Source organism: Pollicipes pollicipes, unplaced genomic scaffold, assembly GCF_011947565.3.
Source record: "Pollicipes pollicipes isolate AB1234 unplaced genomic scaffold, Ppol_2.1 Scaffold_7231;HRSCAF=8579_pilon_pilon_pilon, whole genome shotgun sequence".
NCBI lineage: Eukaryota > Metazoa > Arthropoda > Thecostraca > Pollicipedomorpha > Pollicipedidae > Pollicipes > Pollicipes pollicipes.
Genome location: NW_023597034.1, coordinates 37,713,303 through 37,732,311, shown reverse-complemented (window position 1 = coordinate 37,732,311; position 19,009 = coordinate 37,713,303). Strand labels below are relative to the sequence as shown.

The following is a 19,009-nucleotide window of genomic DNA, read 5'->3' as shown; positions in this document are numbered from 1 at the left end:
TGCGTCCAGTCCCTGACCCCGTGCCCAGTCCCCGAACTCGTGCCCGGTCCCTAACGCCGCTGATCCCCGAACTTGTGCCCAGTCCCTGAACCTGTGTTCAGTCCCTGAAGCCCCTGGCCCCTGATCTCGTGTCTACTCCCTGACGCCGCTCACTCCTGGCCCCGTGCCCCAAGCCCTGACGCTGTGCCCAATTCCTGCCCCCGTGTCCGCTCTCTGACGCTGCTGGCCCCTCACCCCGTATCCGCTCCCCAACGCAGCTGACCCATGACCCCGTGCCTAATCCCGGACCCCATATCCGCTCCCTGATGCCGCTGAACCCTGACCCCGTGACCAGTCCCTGACGCAGCTGACCCCTGATTTCGTGCCCAGTCCCTGACGTAGCTGACCCCTGACCCCGTGCTCGCTCTCTGACGCCCCTGACCCGCCCTGACCTCCGCCCTGCAGTCGGGCGCGCTGTTCCTGCTGCTGAGCCGGGCCGAGGCATTCGGCTGGCACCTGCTGGACGCAGCCACCTACCAGCGCGTGCTCAGCTGGTACATCATGTCCTGCGACCCCGTCTCCGTGCTGGAGACGGAGGCGCGGGAGCCGGTGGACGTGGCCCTGATCGGGTGAGTGCCCGCAGCCGGCGACCTGGTGCAGTCCGCTGGCGAAGGGTAGTGTTGGCGCGTCTGTGAGGTTCTGACGCGTTTTCTTCTGCGACCGTGAACAGCAGAACACACAACGTGTTTTACTGATGAAGTAATCTAGTGTCTTCGCAACATCTGTCCTATGTAAGTAACCACACGAACTGTTGCCAGATCACAGATAATGCCCATTTTACATAGTGATGAATAATTTCCTATGATCCGTGCATTTAAGATAACAAACGTGGATAAAATAACGTTGTTTGGCGGGTGAATAACGCGAGATGCAGAATCGGTTCCGCGGTAGCGAGCCCAGTGATAGCATTTACAAAGTCCTAAAAGAAACCAGTCATCGAGCGCTGTCGGAGTCTCCGTTTTGGGTTTGGCTCAGGGGCGTGGGCCGTGTCAGAGCCATGCCGGCTGTGTGCCAAGCGACTATAGCGTAGTCTTCACCCGTCTCTCGGTCTGCGGTTTTCCCAGGCGATTGGCTCAGGCGATTCCTCGGGGTTCGAGGAATCGCCCGGTAACGGATTCGGATTCGGAACCCGAGTTCGGCCGGACTCGGTCGCCGCACTGGGCTGTCTGGCACGGCGATTTGCTCCGGGGTGGTCTTATATGTTCGTCCAAAGGCTTACGGTCTTTATTGTAAACGGTTGTTTGTACGGGCGCGCTGGCTTGGCGCTCCAGATAAACCGCTTATTTATATCAGCGGGACAAGCCCCAAGCACCGTTAGCTGTGTTTGAGCACGGAGGCCTTGAAGCAAAAGTCGCCAGTTGTAACCAATTCACATAAGCTCAATGGAGCGTATCCCTGGGCTTGTTGACAGTTGGAAAAATGTACATAGAAAAATATCATCATTACCTGAAAAACGGGCTCTAACTTACGAAGCGTCATAGCAGGTTCAACATACGCAGTGAAAAGGTACTAGAAATCGAAAGGCCCCGGTCTGTATAATTAGCATGGCATTAGCGCGACGCACACGCTTTGCGTCGCCAGCTCCCCCCCCCCCCCCTCCCCTGCTGGTGGACGTGCATGGCGGCCCGGAGCGCTGGTCACACACTGAAGCCACGGCCACGGCCCGCCCCGCGCGGGCGGCGTCGGGCGCACGGAAACCCCGGCCTGGCCCCCTGCCGCCACCGGCCACGTCCGGCCAAAGCGGCCCCGCGTCGTCCGGCCGGCGGCCCCGCGTCGTCCGGCCGGCGGGCGCGGCGGCGGCGGCGGCTGCGTTCGCTGGCGAGCGTCGTGCCGTCACGGGAGCGTGGCCGCCGGGTTGTCCACACCGTTTGCCCTGAAAAAGCAGTGTTGGTGGTGCGGAAGAATCGTCTTTAATGCGTTTTCTTTGGCGGGTAGGTAATCTTTGTGTATGGGGGGGGGGGGGAGGTTACGTGCAGATGTAATTACCAAGATGAGCGTATTTTTGAAGGAATTAGACCCGCCAAAAATGTTGTCCATCCTGTTTTGGTAGAGTGCGGCGAGCACGGTGATCTTAAAGCGTATTTTGTCAACCCTAGCAGCAGCAGACAAACGGAATATTGCTACTTTTACACCTGTACTCGGTAGAGCTCGCCTTGGCGGTCTGGCCGAAAACACTGCCACGTTTCGTCAAACGCATGTGTTGTGCTCATCTCCCAAAGGGACCATGGTAAAGCCAAAACAAAACACCAAAAAACACATTTTCGGGGTTTAAGAGCGAAACCTGGCAAAAAACAACAACAAACGAGGCGAATTGGGAGACGATGCCGGAGCTCCAACGTGTTTGCTTCGTAACTAATCTATCGGTGAGCCGCCTGCCGTTCGTTAACAGCTACGGGCGGTAGACGATGGTCGGTTTAAGCACGCCCTCAGAGTACTTTCATCCGGTCGTTGGACACCTTCAGAGAACGGCATGGACACTCCCCATCCAGCTTGTTTCACACTTCTCGGGGACAAGTACGCGAAGAAACCGGCACGCACGCCGACCTCCGAAGACGTACCGCTTCCCCGTGTCGTTGACGACCATCGTCTTGGACGTCCTCCTGCCGTAGACGGCCCGGTACAGGGCGTACAGCGCGCCGGCGAGCAGCACTACGACGCCGGCCGTGACGGCGCCGGTGATCACACCTGTCGTCCGGCAGACGCTGCCCGTCACGGACGCTCGCCACAGGCGGCGAGGCGTGATGCCGACGGGTCAAACACACCCGGGTGGGGAACGTGTCAACGCCTTCTACGCCTTTACGGCTGATGGGGTGCAGAACGCCTTTGGAAGCGTGGCTGGGCACCATCTGCAGACGATGGTTGTGGGGGACTAAAAATATGGTGTTTATGTGTTAGTTAATGATATATATATATATATATATATATATATATATATATATATACATAAAGTAGTAAAAATTTCATGGCAAGGACAGCAGACGCTATCATTTATGTACTTCGTATACTTCGTACGTGTTGCCGTGCTCTGCAGTGCAAGCTACGAAAGGTTGAACCCTCGTAAGATGCTCCAGACGTAACACAACGATATTGATAAATGACTGCAGAGAGAGAACATTATAAATTAAAGAACATATATATACATATATATATATATATATATATATATATATATATATAGCGATAAAATGCAAGTCAATGATATCGAATATGAATTGTTAAACGCGAAGTACAAGTGGCGCGGAAGAAAACGGTCCCGCTGTGGGTCGGTGACTAAACTAGGAGGCACTTGTGAGCGGCCTGGCCTGAAAGGCCTGTGCTGAGGCGACTGACCTGTTATGAGGAACCGGTCCTCAAAGGTTCGGATGGGGAAGCACTTGCTGCCTCCCACGATCGTCCCGTTATTTCGAGCGCTGCTGCATATCCTGAAAGACATGCCGCGTGCGGTGCTTCAATCCAGCACAGCTCACTTTGGATTCAGGATCATGGTCGATGCCCTTCAGGGTCCGACCTCCTTCAAACATGAAACCAGCAGCTGAGATCGCGGCGGTCGTTTACATTTGATTTGAGAATGGTGGCATCTGCACTCAAAGCAGGCGTCGAAGAGAAAAACATTTCGGCAACGAGAGCAGTCTACGTATTTGCGATATGGAGAACCGGCCTCGACCCTGGCGGTGCGTGACATGACCGCCGGATGAGTCAGCGTGTGGAACCTGGAACTTCCGGCCAGCTGCCTGACGCGTCTCTGCATGAGACCGCCGCAGAGATCTCGTTTTCGACGCGCCCCTGCGTGCTGAAGCCCGGCCTACCGCGACAGCTACGTGGACGTGCCAGTCATTGTGTGGGTTACGCAGCTAAACTGCTGCTCTTCAGTGGGTGCGTTACTCCCGTCACGCGCCACGCGGCCTCCAACACTGTTTGCGAAGGCGCGGACAGCAGCGTGACACAGTCTGGTTCGTGAGGCAAGTCATGCTTTATCACCGTGCGTAGCTCCAGCTGACACTTATCATACTACCCGTGCGATGAGACTACAGGTTTTCTCGTATTTTTCCATTATTAGGCGCGTTATCACTCGATCTCCAGACTCTACGCATGGTGAAAAATGACACCGATCAGCGACACGTGCGACGTCGTGGAGATTGCACCCAGCGGGATTTGACGTTAGCGTATCCGAGTACACGCCTAGGAACCCTGAAACTGTGTACCCAGATTGGGCGTGGTGCGTCATAACTTGTCTGCACTGCTCATTCATAAGGCGGCTGCTGTGTGAATACCTGTACTTGGCTCCTCGGGATAGGGGTCCGAATGTGAGCCTCTTCAGCTCGTTCTGGACGCCCGGGTCCAGCTGCGTCTTCAGCTGCTGGAAGTCGGTGTGGTTGTCCAACCTGGAGAGTGTCACCACCACCTGATGACGCAAGCACGGCGGTGTTACGACGCTGCGGGGTGAAGGTGGCCCCAGCCAGAGCACGTGATGGCGACATCAACATTGAACGCTGCGCCGACGCGCGACGGAATACATCAGGAGGAGCGGTCTAGGTTTGCCTCAAATGCAGTTGCGCGCAGTCGGTCTTCCCAGACTATCGCACAATCATGGAGTTGACTAAGGAGGATCGCGCCCGCTCCGAGCTGATTCGGCTCGAGCGGGTCCGCTGCGGTGCTCCGGACCTGACTCAGTTCTACGTGACGGACGCCGTCGGTGAGGGAAGGGGGCAGAGGATACCACGGAACGACGTCCCCCGTGATGACGTCACTGCGGCTTAAACGCGAAACGGTAGACGTAAACAAATCCTGGGGAACCTTCAGCGTGCATTGGCAGTAAGGGGGGGGGGGGTGATAACATTTAACTTCTGAAGGTTATAGTGAGCCAGGTATTCAGTACAGTAGAATTGTGTACGCATGCGTGTAAGCACGCATGTGGAAGTATGCATAAACAGCTGAAGACAATTTAGTTTGCACTATTTCTGTCCACCTTTGCGTACATTCACGCGTTAGTTGCAATGCATGGCGGAAGTAGCACGGTGTTCATAGAAGCATACTTCTCAGAAGCTAATGTGGCGTCGAGCAGATATGGTTCGGGCTGCTTACAAACACAGATGGCCGTACTTGTTTCTTGCCCCCTTTCGCATCTCAGCATGAACGCAATGACGCTTTATTCCAAATTGCCTGACGCCTGCCATGCCGCAGTAACATACTGGTAGGACACACTGGCGTCATGTGAGGCGGTCGGGGGGGAACAATTTTGCCGTTTTTGGACTGAAAATTTTATCAGCGGAAAGTGTATGGCCCGATGGGCTTTTAATGTCGTAAGGGTATGCATAGCATTCTCTTGGCATAGCGTTTGCATGCCTTGAGCAGCATGTTTGAGTTGTAAGCCACTGACATTGAGTACGGACACTGGGAAATACCTGGGCTGCGAGCATTGGCAGCTGGAGAGCAAGCACCAGCTACGCTGTCCGGGGCCGGTCAGCGGCGGCCATCCCGTCCCTCTCGTTGGGTAACTCAGCAGTTGCAGACTCAGCAAGTTGTTTGGTCAGCATTCCGTTCCCCCAGGAGAAAAACCGACCTAACAGGCGCTGCTTCTGCGCGCGCCGTCAAGCCAGCCCGCCCGTGCGCGGTTCCCCGTGCCTCACGTGACCCGCACGTGACCGGCGCGCTCACCTGATCGGCCGTGGAGTTGCGCTTCACGATCTGCACCTCGGCCCGGTCGTGCGTGACGTGGCTGAGTCGGACCTGGAGGACCGGCGCCTGACGCGCCGCGGCCGCCGCCGCCAGCGCCAGCAGCGCCGCCGCCGCCGCGGTCCTCTCCATCCCGTGCCGTGGCGCGGCTCCGTCTGACGCCGGCGCGCGGCGCGGCGGCCTTGACGCGGTGTTTTGGGCGCGCCGCCGGCGCCGGCCGCTGAGGCCCCGGCTCCGCCGTCAGACCCGGTGACGGTCGCCCCATAGCGGGGCGAACCCGCCGCGCGTACGCGCGGTGGGAGGTCGTGTGGCCTGTTGTGTGGGGGGGGGGGGGGGGGCGGCGCTGTGAAGGGGGGGGGGGGCGGTCGGCGTGACCGGTCATAGAGAGCGATATGGAGCGCGGGAGCCGTGGACGTGGGCCGTGCGGTGTGCACGGTCCCGAGGCAACGGCTGACAGCCAGCACGTGGCCTGGCTGTGCTTAGCACTGGCTGCTGACTACGTCACAGTGGCAAGGTTGTAGTGGGTAGTGGGCAAGCGTCCTGGCAGGAATGTGAGCTTTTCAATGGTTGTTTACACAAGGGTCGTGTTGATGTCATTTTCTTCGCAGCACACCGGCCGGTGGTGGGCCTATCGTACTTGAAACTGGGCCAAATACGGCATTATATTAAGGCTATCCACGCTGGGGCCGGGATCCAGGATCACGAAAGTTTGCAATGTAATGGGATGAGCTGTGGAAAAGTTGTCGAAAGTACTAGTTTCCACACCGTGGCGAGAAAGCTGACATTTAAAATGAGTTTCCAACCACAATAAGTGCAAAAGCACGGCCCAGTCTCCATCGCTAATGTGTTTGGAAGGGTCTCTGGCGCACTGCGCCATTGTACCAAGGCACCAATACTAGGACATGTGCGTGAATGATACGTAACGGCGGTTGGTGTGTATGGAATAAAATGGCGTTAAAAACGAAGAAATATGCAGTCAGTTGTGCATGTTTGGGCCTTGTTTACGTTCACCATACGTTTGAGATGCAGCGCTAAGTGACAGATTTAAAATTATTTAGGGATGATTTACAATAAAGGAGATTAAATACGCTTCGGCAAGTTTTACCAGCTTTTCGCGATACTTCATGGCCGACGAGGCATTGCGAAACGATTCCCACTATAGGTCACGTGGCCAAGAAACGGTGCGTGCGTGCGTGTTGTACCGAAGAGGTGTGCGGTGATAACGATGAAGAGTAGTGACAGCGATGCCGCCGAGCATAGGCGTTGGTACGGGAGATGCAGAGATAGCCCCCCCCCCCTCCCGCCCATCTCACCTCAAGACGAAACCCCCTAAATCTGGACCTTTCCGAAATACGCGAAAATTTGTTTGGTACGCGCATTGGCCTACTTGTTTGCCCCTCAGCCTGAGATCTCTGACGACGCCACTGCTGTCAAGTGAGCAACGTCAAGCGTCGACGTTTGTCACTAGTGTGGCGCACATCCCAGCACGCGTGCATGACAAACTCCGCACTGTACGCGCCTGGCGTGCGTGCCGACAATCGCGAATGCTGGTTTTCGGGGTGCACATATCTCACGATCTCTGATGCGTGGGTCCTCCGGCTCACACCTGTCTTGTATGCATTGGTATATTCCTTAAGTTGCGCGGACAACGAGCCCCAGCGTCTGGCGTTATCCCGGCTGACATCGGGCCCCAGCGTCTGGCGTTGCCCCGGCTGACAGCGAGCCCCAGCATCTGGCGTTGTCCCGGCTGATCACAAGCCCCAGCGTCTGGCATTGTCCCGCCTGACAACGAGCCTCGGCATCTAGCGTTGTCCCGGCTGACAACGGGCCCCAGCGTCTGGCGTTGTCCCACCTGACAACGAGCCTCAGCATCTGGCGTTGGCCCGGCTGACAACAGGCCCCAGCGTCTGGCATTGTCCCGGCTGACAATGGGCCTCAGTGTCTGGCGTCGTCCCGCCTGACAAAGAGCCCCACCATCTGGCGTTACCCCGGCCGACGACGAGCCCCAGCATCTGGCGTTGTCCCGGCTGACAACGAGCCCCAGCGTCTGGCACTGTCCCGCCTGACAACGAGCCCCAGAATCTGGCGTTGTCCCGCCTGACAACGAGCCCCAGCGTCTGGCGTTGTCCCGCCTGACAACGAGCCCCAGCGTCTGGTATTGTCCCGGCTGACAACGAGCCCCAGCATCTGGCGTTGTCCCGGCTGACAACGGGCCCCAGCATCTGGCGTTGTCCCGGCTGACAACGAGCCCCAGCATCTGGCGTGGTCCCGGCTACACCGCTGACCTGGCGCCGCTCGAGCCACCCCGCTTCGCCGCTGACTGGCGAGGACCGTGTGCCGACAGGTTCCTGCAGGTGGCGGCCGGCCACGTGTCGACGGCGGCGCGGCTGCATCCGGAGGCGAGTCAGAAGCGCACCGCCTACGTGTCGGGCGTGGTGCGGCTGCTGGTCAACGCCGCCGCCACTCACAAGAGCCTGGTGACAGCGCAGCCGCACGGCTTCACCCGCACACTGCTCCGCCTGCTGCAGGAGACGGAGCTGATCGTGGCCAAGAGTGAGTCACTGTCGGTGTGACTGGATATTAAGTGAACCTCGCCCTCATTGCACTGCAGGTGCAGAATTGTCTAATGGATAGGCTTCGTAATGTATCGATGAACGGGTTTGCATCAGGCGTTAAATCCCAAAGATCGGAAGCTCCGATCTTTTCCGATTGGGAACCTTCGAAGAATCAAAAGGCATGCGCTGCAGTGTTGTGGTCGGCTTGAAAGGCAGTGAATCGAACCGAACACTGCATGGCTGAGAGTGCCCCGCGATGTCGGTGGCGTCCGGCCGTGACGCGCCCGTGTGCCGCCTCACCGGCGTGTGCCGGCGCTGCAGTGTCGCCGGACGAGGGGTTCCGGGAGGCCACCCTGCTGACGCGCGAGCTGCTGCAGTGCGCCAGCGCCCGGTCCCCGGCGCCGCTGCAGAACCTGTGCGCCAGTCGCCTCACCAAATGGGTGAGTCGGCCGGCCGCCGACATGGCGCGCTGCGCGGTGCCTCCGTGGTGGGCCTCCGTGGTGGGCCCGCGCTGAGACCTTGTCACTGCTCTCGAGGGCTATCGCGCGGAAGTGTGCGTCCAACTCAAGACGCTTCGCGGCTATGTGTTCTCCTTTTGGGCGAATCACATGGAACGCAAGGCATGCAGTTAGTCGCTGGTTTTACATGCCAATGTTCATTCGATTCATTTCAACAGAGTTGACAGAATACTTGCCTTCACCGAGTGTATGGCCCATAACTGAACGGAAGTGCAGTGCTCTCCTTTGGCTTCAGGCTAACGTGCGGCCTGGGCCAACGCGCAACATGTTGGCGGTATTGATTGGTGTCCAGTGCGAATGCGGCGTGCTTTACCCTCCCGGGTATCTTCCACCGACCCTAGTTTGGTTCGCACGCAGCCTGTGTGAATATTGTTCTGTGCTTCTGTTGCTGAGGTGGCGGAGGAGAGTTCCTCTGTCCTGCTCTGCCCCATGCTGAGGACGTCCGGCACCACCATCTATGACATGCAGCACCTCTCCAACTTCTGGGAGGCCCTAATGTCTACCATCTTAGCCAAAGGTCAGCTCACCGAACTTGCTCTCCTCGACTGCAGAAGCTTGTGACGACTTGTCCGCTTCGGCGTGGGACGTTTCCTGGCGTGATTTGCGCTCGGACTGGTGTGGAGACACCGTCGTCACGCCTGCTGTCGACGCTACCAAGTGAACTGAAAACTACGATCTTTCGAACCAAGCGGCAGTGTTGTAGACTGTCGTACACAAAGCATGCGGACGTCTCGCCGCTGTTAGCCCGCCTCCGCGTACCTCAGGGGTGGAGGCGGAAGGATAACGTGCCCGTGCGTGTGTGGCCAGAGTCGAGCGCGCACTGGCTGGACCTGGCTCAGCTGGCCGAGTTCCCGGCTGCGTCCGTGGAGCGCCTGCTGACGGCCAGCCAGGCGGCCGGCAACCTGCTGGTGCTGCACCTCTACCTGCTGCAGCGGCTGCAGGCCGAGGCTGAGCCCCGCCAGCTGGCCGCCTCCTGCGTCCACTGGCTGACTGAGCTGACGATGCTGAGGTGAGAACCGTCTCCCCTCCCTTGCCTCTCTCCTGCGTTCACTGTCTGACTGAGGTGACGGTGCTGAGGTGAGAACCGTCTCCCCTCCCTTGCCTCTCTCCTGCGTTCACTGTCTGACTGAGCTGACGATGCTGAGGTGAGAACCGTCTCCCCTCCCTTGCCTCTCTCCTGCGTTCACTGTCTGACTGAGCTGACGATGCTGAGGTGAGAACCGTCTCCCCTCCCTTGCCTCTCTCCTGCGTTCACTGTCTGACTGAGCTAACGATGCTGAGGTGAGAACCGTCTCCCCTCCCTTGCCTCTCTCCTGCGTTCACTGTCTGACTGAGCTGACGATGAGGTGAGAACCGTCTCCCCTCCCTTGCCTCTCTCCTGCGTTCACTGTCTGACTGAGCTGACGATGCTGAGGTGAGAACCGTCTCCCCTCCCTTGCCTCTCTCCTGCGTTCACTGTCTGACTGAGCTGACGACGATGTGAGGTGAGAACCGTCTCCCCTCCCTTGCCTCTCTCCTGCGTTCACTGTCTGACTGAGCTGACGATGCTGAGGTGAGAACCGTCTCCCCCCCTTGCTCTCTCCTGCGTTCACTGTCTGACTGAGCTGACGATGCTGAGGTGAGAACCGTCTCCCCTCCCTTGCCTCTCTCCTGCGTTCACTGTCTGACTGAGCTGACGATGCTGAGGTGAGAACCGTCTCCCTCCCTTGCCTCTCTCCTGCGTTCACTGTCTGACTGAGCTGACGATGCTGAGGTGAGAACCGTCTCCCCTCCCTTGCCTCTCTCCTGCGTTCACTGTCTGACTGAGCTGACGATGCTGAGGTGAGAACCGTCTCCCCTCCCTTGCCTCTCTCCTGCGTCCACTGGCTGACTGAGCTGACGATGCTGAGGTGAGAACCGTCTCCCCTCCCTTGCCTCTCTCCTGCGTCCACTGGCTGACTGAGCTGACGATGCTGAGGTGAGAACCATCTCCCCTCCCTTGCCTCTCTCCTGCGTCCACTGGCTGACTGAGCTGACGATGCTGAGGTGAGAACCGTCTCCCCTCCCTTGCCTCTCTCCTGCGTTCACTGTCTGACTGAGATGACGGTGCTGAGGTGAGAACCGTCTCCCGCCCCTCCCTCCCTCCTGCGTCCGCTGGCTGACTGAGGTGACGGTGCTGAGGTGAGAACCGTCTCCCCTCCCTTGCCTCTCTCCTGCGTTCACTGTCTGACTGAGATGACGGTGCTGAGGTGAGAACCGTCTCCCGCCCCTCCCTCCCTCCTGCGTCCGCTGGCTGACTGAGGTGACGGTGCTGAGGTGAGAACCGTCTCCCCTCCCTTGCCTCTCTCCTGCGTTCACTGTCTGAGGTGACGGTGCTGAGGTGAGAACCGTCTCCCGCCCCTCCCTCCCTCCTGCGTCCGCTGGCTGACTGAGGTGACGATGCTGAGGTGAGAACCGTCTCCCGCCCCCCCCCCCTCCCTCCTGCGTCCGCTGGCTGACTGAGCTGATGGTGCTGAGGTGAGAACCGTCTCCCCTCCCTTGCCTCTCTCCTGCGTTCACTGTCTGACTGAGATGACGGTGCTGAGGTGAGAACCGTCTCCCGCCCCTCCCTCTCTCCTGCGTCCGCTGGCTGACTGAGGTGACGATGCTGAGGTGAGAACCGTCTCCCGCCCCTCCCTCCCTCCTGCGTCCGCTGGCTGACTGAGGTGACGGTGCTGAGGTGAGAACCGTCTCCCCTCCCTTGCCTCTCTCCTGCGTCCGCTGGCTGACTGAGCTGACGATGCTGAGGTGAGAACCGTCTCCCCTCCCTTGCCTCTCTCCTGCGTTCATTGTCTGACTGAGATGATGGTGCTGAGGTGAGAACCGTCTCCCCTCCCTTGCCTCTCTCTTGCGTCCACTGGCTGACTGAGCTGATGGTGCTGAGGTGAGAACCGTCTCCCGTCTCCTCCCTCCCTCCTGCGTCCGCTGGCTGACTGAGGTGACGGTGCTGAGGTGAGAACCGCCTCCCCTCCCTTACCCTCTCTCCTGCGTCCACTGGCTGACTGAGCTGATGGTGCTGAGGTGAGAACCGTCTCCCGTCTCCTCCCTCCCTCCTGCGTCCGCTGGCTGACTGAGCTGATGGTGCTGAGGTGAGAACTGCCTCCCCTCCCTTGCCTCTCTCCTGCGTCCGCTGTCTGACTGAGCTGTCGATGCTGAGGTTAGGACGGTTCTCGTCCCCTCCCTCCCTGATGAGGGACGGGCAGGATGCTGCTGTGACCGCACCATCGCACGCACCGCCGTGACCAATCGTCGCGGCATGATGGAGTCTCGCTCAGGTCACGCCTTGGCTGGCTGAGTTTCTGCGTGACATGACCTGGCTTGCGGCCGTCGTGTGCGGTGAGCGGGCTCGGTGAGCCGTGCGCGGCCGCCCTGCTCTCCAGCTCGCACCGGTCGCCCGCGCGTCACCGCTCCGCGCCGACCGCCGGCCTCCTCCTGACCTCGTCTGCCCCGGCAGCGACTCGGCCGAGCCCAAGCTGTGCCTGCTGCTGCACCAGGCGCTGCTGCTGCTGGAGCGGTTGGCGGCCGCCGGCTTCACCCAGGACGTGTGCCGCCACGCGCGCGCCCTGGCCGCCGCCCTGCTCACCTGGGGCGAGGACCGCGACGGGAGCGGCATGCTCGGCGCCATCGGACTCGGCCGACGCTCGCCGTTCTCGACGCAGTGCGTGCGCCACAGGCCGGCCGCCGGGCCGGGCACCTGGAATGTGGGGTTTGGTGTGCTTGTGTGCCTTTGTGACGGTTCTTTTATTGATTTGCGTAGGATTAACAGGGAAATGGGTGGCTTGTAATTAAGTGGTAAAGCGATTATGTAAGGGAAAACAAGACAGACGCGGTCATTATCTGTGTGTGTGCGTACATATGCTTATGCCTATGCCTGTGTTTATGTCTATGCATATGTATATGCGTCTGCGTATGCCGACGCTTAGCCGACAGGCAGACAGACGCTCTGAGATGGGACCAGCTGGTTTGTGTGTCGCGTTGTGCGCCCGACGCAGAATGACCGGTGTAGTCGACGCGTCCTTAAAGCAACAATAAGCAGCTGGCCAGCTGGGTGCAGCGGGGTGGCGCCGGCGTCCAGCTGCGCGACTGTCGCTCATATCCGCTGTCTCTGAGTCTGCTGATCTGCCTTGTTGTCAGACCCCTGCTGCTGTGTCAGCCCCAACGGCCCCTGTCTATGTGAGCTGGCTGCTGTGTCAGCGCCCACAGCCCCTGTCTGTGTGAGCCGGCTGCTGTGTCAGCGCCCACAGCCCCTGTCTATGTGAGCTGGCTGCTGTGTCAGCGCCTACAGCCCCTGTCTGTGTGAGCTGGCTGCTGTGTCAGCGCCTACAGCCCCTATCTGTGTGAGCCGGCTGCTGTGTCAGCGCCCACAGCCCCTGTCTGTGTGAGCTGGCTGCTGTGTCAGCGCCCACAGCCCCTGTCTGTGTGAGCCAGCTGCTGTGTCAGCGCCCACAGCCCCTGTCTATGTGAGCTGGCTGCTGTGTCAGCGCCCACAGCCCCTGTCTGTGAGCTGGCTGCTGTGTCAGCGCCCACAGTCCTGGTCTGTGTGGGCCAGCTGCTGTGTCAGCGCCCGCAGCCCCTGTCTTGTTAGCTGGCTGCTGTGTCAGCGCCCACAGCCCCTGTCTGTGTGGGCCAGCTGCTGTTACGTGCCACACCTCCCCGGCTCTGGGCCCCCTGCTGTGCTAGCTGCGGCCTCACCTCTCACGTCACCCGCCGCTGAGCTGACGCCGTGCCCTGCCGTCAGGTTCCGGCTGCTGTGCCGGGTGATGGCGGCCACGCTGCTGTCTCAGCTGTGGGCGGACGGCTCCCTCCGGCTGGAGCCGGTCCCGGAGGAGCCGACCGAGCGACTCTCCAGCGACAGCGCCGCCAGCAGCGACACCAAGTGGTACGTGACCCCGCCCTGTCCCTCCCTGGCCGGTACTGAGCGACTCCCCAGCGACAGCGCCGCCAGCTGCGACACCAAGTGGTACGTGACCCCGCTCTGTCCCTCGCTGGCCGGTACCGAGCGACTCTCCAACGACAGTAGATCCAGTGAATATGCTAAATGGTACACGGTGTCCATCTATCGCCAACCTATAGTTAGTATCTTCAGCGCCGGGAAGTGCTCGCTGGGTGGTTGCGACGGTGTGGTTATTGACTCAGGTCCCGTGACGTTTGTGTGGTGGGCTTCCCGGTGGCTGCCGGGGGTCCCGCTGTGACTGACCATAGCGCTCTGTGGCGGCGATGACTGCGAACCCGACTGTGATGACTGACCATAATTTTAACTGGTGTGGTACCCGACAATGTGACATGGCTCGCCTTGTCGCCGATGTGGTGTCTGTGATTGACCACGTGTGCCTGACCTTGGCGGCTGATCGGGGTGACCACGGTGCGGACGCGTGATCACGTGACGGGGCTTACCACGTGTGTGTGAGATCACGCGTGGCGCCGGTGGCTGAGGAGCGCGGCGCGGCTGACCGTGGGCGCCGCTTCGCCAGGGGCCTGCCGCACGGCCTGCTGCCCGAGGCGTACCAGGCGTTCGAGCGGCTGACGGCCCTGCGCTCGCGCCGCGACTACGCGCCCCTGCTGCAGACGCTGGAGGAGGCCGTGGCCGACGTGCTCAGTCCGGCCTCCACGTTCGGCTCGTGCCGGCCGGCGCTGGTGGAGCTGGTGCGGCGCTCCTACCACGACCCGTGTCTGCATCAGCTGCTGTGATGCGGCGGCCCCTCTGGCGCCGGGTGTTGACACTGTCCGTAGGACGGCGACAGCTAGCGGGCTCTACTGGGCCGCTCTCCGACGGACTGGTGGAACCTGCCGCCGTGCTCGTGGGGCTGATCAAGACACGCGCGCTGGGTATGCTCTCAAGAGCAATCCAGACACGCTTTGGGCACCGCTCTTTGGAGCGACGAAGACATGCACTCTGGGTGTCGTTATCTGGAACGGGTCACGCGTCTGGGTCTCAATATTAAAGCACACGACCACTGCCAACCCTCCCACTGGCACTGGCCGTAGAAGCGAATGGCTGGATTGATGGCCTTAGCATTCCAGCGCAGCGCCAAGACGCCTTCAAAAGAAATGCTCCAGTTATGCTTGCGTGCGGCATTTCAGGTCAGGCACAAAAGCTCAGAGTTCACCTAGTGGCACGCTTTTCGTCGTTTTCATAAGGGACAATCATGTACGATACGCTATGTTTTTCATCATTGATATTGTCACGCGCGCAGGTATTCATAGGGTTAAGTCAGGATTCTTAATAACAACTAGCAACACGGTTCTGGCAAAAACACTTTGATGGAAAGACAACGAAAATTGCATGTCCTGGACACGAATGGCCTAACGTGTAATACGAGCGACAGTTTGATATAATTTCTGACTTTTTGAAGCACCTCCTTCACATAATTACATAAACGCTCACTACAGGAAGTGTTGACACCGCATCCGAGCTTAGAGGTGCTTGTTGAAACAGGGCCCTCGTCCCCATGTTCGCAAACTTGGCGGAGTATTTCGCCGGTGCAGAGCTAGCCAGTACTCCGACATCCGAGAAGCACACCACCGTCACCACCATACAGCGCGGCCGAGCCCGGCGCTCACCTGCCACGTGCCGAGTACCATACAGCGCGGCCGAGCCCGGCGCTCGCCTGTCACGCGCGGAGGACCATACATCGCGGCCGAGCCCGGCGCTCGCCCGTCACGCACCGAGTACCATACAGCGCGGCCGAGCCCGGCGCTCGCCTGTCACGTGCCGAGTACCATACATCGCGGCCGAGCCCGGCGCTCGCCCGTCACGTGCCGAGTACCATACATCGCGGCCGAGCCCGGCGCTCGCCTGTCACGTGCCGAGTACCATACATCGCGGCCGAGCCCGGCGCTCGCCTGTCACGTGCCGAGTACCATACATCGCGGCCGAGCCCGGCGCTCGCCTGTCACGCGCGGTGGACCATACATCGCGGCCGAGCCCGGCGCTCGCCTGTCACGCGCGGAGGACCATACATCGCGGCCGAGCCCGGCGCTCGCCTGTCACGTGCCGAGTACCATACAGCGCGGCCGAGCCCGGCGCTCACCTGTCACGTGCCGAGTACCATACAGCGCGGCCGAGCCCGGCGCTCACCTGTCACGTGCCGAGTACCATACAGCGCGGCCGAGCCCGGCGCTCGCCTGTCACGTGCCGAGTATCATACATCGCGGCCGAGCCCGGCGCTCGCCCGTCACGCACCGAGTCTGACGTGCTCGGGGCCCGCTGGCGAGCGGCAGCACCGGGAGACGTCTGGCCACGAACATTCGCTCGACACGCCTGTCCCGGAAAGACCGCGCCGCGGATGGGTGCAGCGCACGCATGCGGTCCGGCAAAGCTGTTGCGAGCCCGGCCGGTGTCAGCTGCGTCATGTCTCGTGTGAAGTCGGCCACGTTAGTCGCCGTGTCGAGCGGGGCCCAGGCTGCCGGCGGCTCTGTGAGAGGGGCTGTAGTGCTGTCGCAAACGGCGTGCGTGGTCTGCGGTGTGCAGGTGTCAGATGTCGAGATATATATATATATATATATTATATATATATATATATATATATATATATATATATATATATAGCGGCCAGTTTCGCCTACACGCGGTCTGATTGTACGACCGGTTTGCAAGCTGACATCCCCATAAATTATGTTGCCAGTTGTGGATGCGGAAAAGTTCATGTGTTTCGTGAACGTCTTTCGAGCAGTTTGAGCTTTTCGCATTAATTCACGCAGTGCACAGGCAAGGGGAGCCTTGCGTTGTAGTACGTACTTGCTTGCACGTCTGTAGTGGAGGAGAATGGGAACGCGTATCGTATTTATATGGACGAGGCGACTTGTTGCTCAGTGTTGGCTCTCTGGTGACTGGCGGCGCCTGGCAAACGCTGGTACCTCCGGCCGCCGCGGGCTTGGGACTGTGTGCTGGCCACTGGATGGACCAGGGCGAGCGCGGCGCGGCCCCAGCCGGTGTGTTGCACTGACCTCGCCCCGCCTCCGTGCCAGGCGGGATGACTGCGGCCCGCGCCGTCACGCTGATGTCACGCGCCAGTATCTGAGCTTTACGCCGTTCCGAGCGCTCCGCTGCTTACGGATGTACGCACGGATATGTGCCCAGGGGCGGCCCGACCGGTGTTGTGAATAGCGTTTGACGGGTCAACAGGGGTTTCGTAGCGATTGGTTTGGTGGGATATAGGAAAACCCGCTCGTGATATTGGTTGTGTATGCTGCGTATTACTAGGATACGATCTCGTGTGGCGGCACGTCCGTATCTGCCACTGATGGGTGTCTTTCCATTGATTCCGTGCCGGAATGCGCTGCTTATGCCTTTGACTGATTATACACGGCACAGGCGTGGGGAGCGTTCTGTTGATTGTCGCACGCACCTAGGCAGTGACATTTAAGCGAACCGAGTGCTGCTTCAGAAGTTTTAGGTGATCTACCCACAGCAATCGACGAAGGGAATCCGGATGCTGAACAGAGAACGGAATAGAATCCAAACAAAGCAGGCATAATTGTATTTGTGACGTTCACTTCTCGTGCCAATTTCCCAAGCGGTCGTATGTTACGGTGATTCCAGGGAGCCGCTGCCACTGATCTTGCATCAAACGGCAAAAACGGGCCAGGTTTGGTGGCCGATCTTCAAAATGGGGGGAGCTCCAGACTAAAGATGACATTTTCGTTTTCCTTGGCGTCCGTTAGTGTCCTGATTGACGTCTGCTGGTTGTCTTGGGTCAGAAAGAAACGTTTTGTTAAGGAAAACTGTGCAGACACCGGGCACACGGATGACCAAGTTAGGTGCCCAGTACGTCACATGTGCGCAATCTATGTGCCTGGCATGACAGACTCATAGCCAGAAATCTGCTTGGGCTTCATGTGGATGAGCTTGGGCAACGCATGGACAGTTTGAACTTGCCCAAGAAGTCGGATGTACTTAGACCATGATCCGACTGTGATGGGCAAAACTGAGCACCACCACAGCTCAGCCAAACCACAGCAAGGCTCAACACGGGTGTCAATTATGCAACATGATTGGGGGGGGGGGGGGGGGGCGGAGTCTTAGAAGTCGTCATAAGAGGACGAGTACGAAAAATGTGTCGAGCGTAGTCAATGCATGTTCTTGATTTCTGGCCATGAATTCAGAATATATCTATACACGCACACACACACACACACACACATATATATATATATATATATATATATATATATATATATATATATAGCAAACTACACCTACCAAATCTTGTTAAACCTCACGTGCGTAGCTACAGCAATTACATATTGAACCCTGGCAGTTTGCATCAGTTTCGTATAAACGCACTTGTTTTGTTGAGCTGAATGGGTGCAGTTATGTCCCTCTTGTGAACTGTGGAGTAAAATTTACGTACAATTTACAGTTCTCAGCGTCTGTAATTTTTTGGCTTGAAAGTGTATTCACGGGAATATTGTCCACAATATCTATATCCGGCATTGCATTCTGTGTACGTGAAGCTTTCCGACATTCCCAAAAATTCATTGGTAAACAATGTACATTTCACTTAAAAGAAAACAAAAACATAAGCACGCCTCCGCGCGTCATTTCAGAAAATGGTTCTCAACCTTTCGTCAAAGCGCTTAGGGACGTGCCATCCTCTCGATAATGCCTTTCCGGCTCACCTCACCAAACACGCATTGCCAGGCAGCTGTAGTTCAGGGAGACACTGTTCTAAGCTGTACTGAAGGAAAAACAGCTATAATCTGCTTCAGTTCGAATGAATGGCATGTGAAACGAACATAATGTCCAAGCCACTCGCGGCGCATGTGGAGTGTAAAAGTGTCGCTGGTTGAGCTAGCTCCTCAGTGACCATGCTCGTCTTGGAATCTTCAGCCTTTGCTCAAAACCGAGAAGTAGGAGAATTCCATAACATGGCTTTGACCACGCGAGCTCTCGGGCCTTGAAACAAAAACCCCGACGGCCGGCGTTGCAGTCTCCGTACGCCGCTATGGTTCTGCCCCCTGTCAGTATGAGGCGGTGCTGGAGAGCGGACGAAAATGGCGACGTTTCTGAAAGAAGTACTTTTGAAACACTTTAAGATGTCAATTCGAGCGATTAGCAGGTAATGCGGAGGCATTTTTCTTTTGTGCAATTTAACTCTTTATAATAGAGACAGATTGGCATTCACGGCGCTGCGAATTGGTGACGGAATTCGGTGGAAGAAATAGACAAGCAAACATAAAATCACTCTTTTCTTAATGCTGGCG

General features: G+C 58.4%; 2 protein-coding genes across 2 annotated transcripts in view; one reads left to right on the top strand and one right to left on the bottom strand.

The window, feature by feature from the left end:
• Nucleotides 1–14,523, top strand: part of Epg5 (ectopic P-granules autophagy protein 5) — a 37,813-nt gene extending 23,290 nt beyond the window's left edge. The window contains exons 32-39 of the mRNA XM_037233821.1: nt 445–608; nt 8,057–8,265; nt 8,589–8,707; nt 9,179–9,302; nt 9,593–9,794; nt 12,258–12,461; nt 13,542–13,682; nt 14,275–14,523. Coding sequence (XP_037089716.1) covers nt 445–608; nt 8,057–8,265; nt 8,589–8,707; nt 9,179–9,302; nt 9,593–9,794; nt 12,258–12,461; nt 13,542–13,682; nt 14,275–14,491 — 1,380 coding nt within the window. The 3' untranslated portion in view covers nt 14,492–14,523. The remainder of the gene's footprint in view (nt 1–444; nt 609–8,056; nt 8,266–8,588; nt 8,708–9,178; nt 9,303–9,592; nt 9,795–12,257; nt 12,462–13,541; nt 13,683–14,274) is intronic.
• On the bottom strand, nt 1,765–5,867 carry LOC119109526 (uncharacterized). The gene is made up of 5 exons (XM_037233172.1): nt 5,695–5,867; nt 4,311–4,441; nt 3,370–3,461; nt 2,598–2,724; nt 1,765–1,912 (listed from the first exon to the last, which is right to left on the bottom strand). The coding sequence occupies exons 1-5, from the start codon at nt 5,842–5,844 to the stop codon at nt 1,873–1,875; spliced, it is 540 nt and encodes a 179-aa protein (XP_037089067.1). The 5' UTR covers nt 5,845–5,867; the 3' UTR covers nt 1,765–1,872.
• Nucleotides 14,524–19,009: the final 4,486 nt, after the last annotated feature.